Genomic DNA, 5376 nt, shown 5'->3' on the forward strand with positions numbered 1-5376 from the left:
TTTTTTTTTTAAAGAAAGGACTCGCAGTGAGATAGCAGCCCCAGGACACCTGAATCTTTCAGAGAAAGAGAATTTATTGCTCCATTATCAGGAGAAATGAACTTCTTCCCACCTCGAAGGCGCTGTTAGGATTAGAAGGAAGAAGTTGACGATGACCAGACAGAATCCTGTGTTTGAATGGAATTTATGCATCATGTATGAGGTGTATGAATTTGCGACAGGCTGTTGTTTTTAAGGGTTAATCCTCTGTTAATGTGGGTCTTTTTTCAGGCTCGTGCTGCCCAGAAAAGGTACCCGGACGTCCGTAACTCTTTGTCTCTATTGTCTCACATGGTCCTAATTCAACTTGTCCAAATTATTATTACTCTAATTGTTATAACCATTTTATTACTATTAAACTTTGAAAATTTTAAAAACAAGTGATTGGCGTTTTTCACAGATACGTTCCTGCGTCACCTGCTCTAGGTGCCTTCCAACGCTGACAATTCCACGATTCTGTGCCATACCAGCCATGATTTAGTGACCACCCAGCGTGAAGCCGGCGCAGTTCTAGCGGGCATTGCCGCGCTTACGGGCCGGTGTCACGCCCGGCGGTGCCGGAGCACGCGAGCGGGGCTGGCAGCGCTGGGTCCCGCCCCCGGCGCTCGGCACAGGCGCGGCTGCGGCGGCGGCGCTGAGGGGCGGCAGCGCTGAGGGGCGGCCCGGCCCGGCCCGGTCCGGTGCGGACATGCCGGTGAGTTGAGTTGTTTACGGTCCGCCGGTGCCGCCCGGCCCGGCACCGCCAGCGGGGACCTGGGAGCGGGGGTGACAGAGCGGCCCGGCCGTTCTCGCTCGGGCTCGCTGCTGTTCCCGGAGCCCCCTCAGAGGCCCCGGGCCGGCCCTGTCAGGGCTCGGCTGCGGCCGCGCTGGGGCAGCCCCGGGGCCCGGCCCGGCTCCCGCCTGACGCGCCGGGCGCTTCTCCCCTTGCCCCTCGCAGCTGGCCAAGGACCTGGTGCATCCCTCCTTGGAGGATGAGAAGAGGAAGCACAAAAAGAAACGTCTCGTGCAGAGCCCGAACTCCTACTTTATGGATGTAAAATGTCCAGGTAAATATTTGAAACGTTCATGCATTATGGAAGGAACAAAACTAATTTTATATACTGTTAATCTTCATATAACAGCTGATTATTATTTCTTATCAGAGTTTGTATTCTATAGAGATCTTCATATAACAGCTGATTATTATTTCTTATCCGAGTTTGTATTCTATAGAGATCTTCATGTAACAGTTGATTATTATTTCTTATCTGAGTTTTTATTCTGTCTAGAAAAAGGTCTGCATATTGCTTTGGGTTTTTTAACAATAACATTGTTTTCCATCTTTGGAAAAAGTTGATGTAAACAATCAGGCACTTTTTTTCTGGAGGTTCTGGCATGAGTTCTCTAGTTGGGTTTTTTCCTGTATAAAACCCTTGCAAGTAGGGAAAAACACAATCAATCCCCCAGGTTTGCAATGTATAAAGTGAGATTAACTGGGTGCCTTAAAGTATCCATAGCACAAGTTTCAAACAGAAGCCAACATTGTTTTCCTGCTCTTGTAACTTAGTTCTGGAAGAGCAACTGGAAAAACTTTTGACAAGGATATATGCAGGGATACTGCACATATACATAAAACATACACCACTGCCTATTTTGCATGTGCTGTTAAGAACTAAGCTGCCATCTAGCTCACATATAAGAGTTATAAGATGTTGCCTGTGGCCACTTCTCAGAGATCCTCAGTACTTTGGCTCAGAGATATCTGTATAATCAACTTCACTTTTATGAACTAAACTATGGGATTTTGTAGCACCATGATAGGAATGCGCTGTACCTGTGAACAGCTTTTTTATTCAGCACAGTCACATCCATATTGCACAGTGTGGTAACTTCCTAGCAACTGCTGCAGCATTAGAAGATTCTAGCAGTAAGAAAACACAATAGTGATCTTCCTGACATAGAACCAGGGAATTGTTGATGTGCTCAGGTTTTCTGATCTTATTCTTTCTTAGTTGCTTAGTTTTCTAAGAAGCTGAGACATATTCTATCTGAAAGTGAGGAAAATTAATTTAAACAACTTGAAAGTAAGCTCTGATTGCTTTCAAACAAATCCAGGGTTGAAGACTAAGCCTCTGGGGTTTTTGGGGTTTTTTACTCTTTGTTAAACCAGAATACATGAACGCATACACTGTTATACAGCTAGTGTCAAAATAGGCCCATAGGTCACAGGTTATCTTCATTATTGTTGGGTTAATTGTTTTTTGTGGGCTATATAGAGCAAAGCAGGAGAGCTTCAGTAATGATAGAATCCCATACAGAAGGCTTGGAAAACAGCAGATGGCCTTATGTCCGTGGGTCAGTGGAATTGGAAATTCCTTCCTAGATACTCAAATGGGTTGGGCTCATTTCCCTGCCAACTCACACACATTAAAAACTCATCAACATGGAAGTTCAGCTTCAGTAAGGGGAAAAACCCAATTTGCTGTGATTAAATTTTAGCTGTTAGAAGTTTTTCATAAAGATTTATACAGTTGCTCTTAAACAGAGATCTGTTATTCTGTCTCATAGTGCTTCTCCCTACCAAGCAGAGCTTTTGTCACAGGACCCTGCTCACAACCTATGTTCTGTCGTAGCTTTCTGATCCACATGTGCTGAAAACGCAATCTCTGCTCGCCTTTACCTATTTATTTTGTATATCCATATCCAGATTAAATCCTTTACAGGATTTCTCCCTCCAAACATACCTCTTGGCTAATTAAAAATACTTTTCAGGAGAAGAAATTGAAAAGCAGTGAAAATCCCATTTCTAAGCCATATATGAGTGATCTCATCTTTTCTTAAGTCATAAAATTTATAAGTTGTAGACAAAAGCATTTCATAGGGAATTAGCGAAGTTTTTATGTGCAAGTCTTTCCATTTAAATATTATGTTAGTTTTATAGAATGCAACCAAGCCTTACATGTACCAATTATTAAACAGAAAGCAAACACAGATTGGAACAGCAGTGTTTATATTCCCAGCTTTCAGACTTTGTCAACAGCAGTGTTCTACTGTTACAAGGTAAATATTTCTCCAGCTCCATGGGTTCCTCTGCTCAGCAGAGGAGGATAATCTGGAACTGCTGAACTTCTTTCCAGGAGATGTGATAGGCAAACTGGGGTTTGTCAGCCAGCAGGGCCTGTTGATTTTCATATGGAATCAAACCAGTTTCTGTTACCTAACTTGCTTTTCTATGCATGTAAGTAAAGGCAAGCACTTCAGAACACAACCATGGCTTGCTTAGTTTGGCTTGGTGTGCTGTGTAAGGAAATACAGATGCATTTTGGACAAGTATTCAGAATACCTGATTCAATTACCAAGTAAAAAATGATGCTAGAAATAGCCAGTGGGAAGTTTCATGATGCTGTTTTTCAGGATGCTACAAGATCACCACAGTGTTCAGCCATGCTCAGACAGTAGTTCTGTGTGTAGGGTGCTCGACTGTGCTGTGTCAGCCAACTGGGGGCAAAGCCAGGCTCACAGAAGGTAAGGGCAATGTTACACAACCCAAATATGTCACTTACATAAATGCATTGTATAGCCTGCAAATATTTTAGCTTGGATTTTGGAAACTGATACTGGAACGCTGATTTTGCAAATTGCTCAGAGCTGGCTACTAGAAACATTGATAATAGGCACAGAATTGTGGATTTTTCTTCAGATTCTTTGTTTTTAAATGGCTGTACAGATATGCCAGGCAGCTAAATACCTACATTGTCATCAAACACACTTCATTTTAGGTGACTTGTCATTCCCTTCAGCTTGTGCAGTGAATACTGCTGTTTAACTCTGAGCTGGGTTTAAAGTGTTAAAAATCATCATCAGAGGACTAGGGTGCTTTTGCCAGGCTAAAAAAATCCTGTGCCACTGCTAGTCACTAATGGCTTGCCTGTTTGTTTTTAAATAGTCCTACTGTAAAGCAGTTCCCTGGCTCAAAGAATATTTGTTTCATATAAATTATAAGGGAGCAAATAACCACCAATAATGTATATACAGATAACTGGTATAACACCAGTATCTTTGAGTGCAGCCCAACTCTGGGGTATGTGAAAAGCACTGGAAACACTTTAGGATTTAAAAAATGTAAGAATTAACCCAAATTTTAGTAATTTCTTATTTAAAGGGCAAAAGGTAAGCATGTGTGCAAATTACACATAGCAGTGCTTATGTAATGTGCTACACAGGGGTGTAAACATGGGGACAGAATACCTGAACTGAGGCTGTTGAAATGGTAACAACACACAGCAGCTGGTTCAGTTTGGGGTTTGGATCACTAAGGGATGGAACAGAGACTGAAATTTTAAAATGCATCTGGGAGAAAAGAAATAGTACACCTGAATCTTATTTTAAGATGAATTGCATGACAAGCATGTTGCTCAGGTTGAGCTAGAGAAGACTTACAGTGCTAAATCTTCACCTCTTATGGTACATGAAATGTAAATTTAATCCATGGATTTTTCCACTTTCATTGGATGGGCAATTTTTCAAGGCAGTCTAACAATTTAAGGACTATTCATATCTCTACTCACGTGATTTCTTTGCAGGCTGTTCATTTAGAAGAAAGCAACACTGAGCAGTTCAGCATGTGATTTTTGGATCTGTGTTCCTGAAAGCCTTACCAGTTTAAAAATGCCTGTTACAACAACAATGTGATTATGATTGATTTTGTACAAATTACATGCTCCTGCTGACTAATCTGCTGGAATCTCTTTTTCAATAAATGATCTGAAGTGCAAGTTCTTCCTGTAAGTTTGCAGATAACCAAGCTCTATTTTTATAAGTTTGAACAGTAAAAACCTTGGACTTCCTGCATCCTTCCCCTTGCTAATCATAAACTACAGCAGTATAATGCATATAGTTACAGAAACTGCTTTAAAATGCATTTTGTGTATTTTATTACTGCAGCTACCGTAACTGCAAGGATTGCAAAAGCTAGATAAGATTTAAAATGGCTCATTTGCTTTCAATGTTGCTGTAGTCCCTTCCCCCTCTTAGGAAATATGCTGATAAATAAAAATGAAATGTTACTCACCTCTGTTCAGCTGTTTCTGTGGAATGCATGGGTTTTCCCTCCTGCTGATTTGATCTCAAGACTGCACTTGGTATTCTAAACTGAGATGTCTATCCAGAAAAAAAAACCAAACCCAAAGTAATCCTTTGCAAAGCCCTGAAAACCTGCAGCATAGAGAAGGCAACTGGCATACAAACAATTTTAAGTCATGGAATTACACTAGGAGATGTGAATGGTATCCAGGCACAAGGACAGGAAACCTGTGCATACTGTTAGTATTAAATACTGGCATTAAATAATTGCCTTCT

The 5376-nt window shown here is 41.5% G+C and overlaps 1 protein-coding gene across 1 annotated transcript; it reads left to right on the forward strand.

The window, feature by feature from the left end:
- The first annotated feature begins 569 nt into the window (after positions 1-569).
- Positions 570-5088, forward strand: RPS27L (ribosomal protein S27 like). Its single transcript, XM_074549717.1, has 4 exons — positions 570-733; positions 977-1085; positions 3433-3543; positions 4602-5088. Exons 1-4 carry the CDS (start codon positions 728-730, stop codon positions 4628-4630), a joined length of 255 nt encoding a protein of 84 aa, XP_074405818.1. The 5' UTR covers positions 570-727; the 3' UTR covers positions 4631-5088.
- Positions 5089-5376: the final 288 nt, after the last annotated feature.

The sequence above is a fragment of the Zonotrichia albicollis genome, chromosome 11 (assembly GCF_047830755.1).
Source record: "Zonotrichia albicollis isolate bZonAlb1 chromosome 11, bZonAlb1.hap1, whole genome shotgun sequence".
Taxonomy (NCBI): domain Eukaryota; kingdom Metazoa; phylum Chordata; class Aves; order Passeriformes; family Passerellidae; genus Zonotrichia; species Zonotrichia albicollis.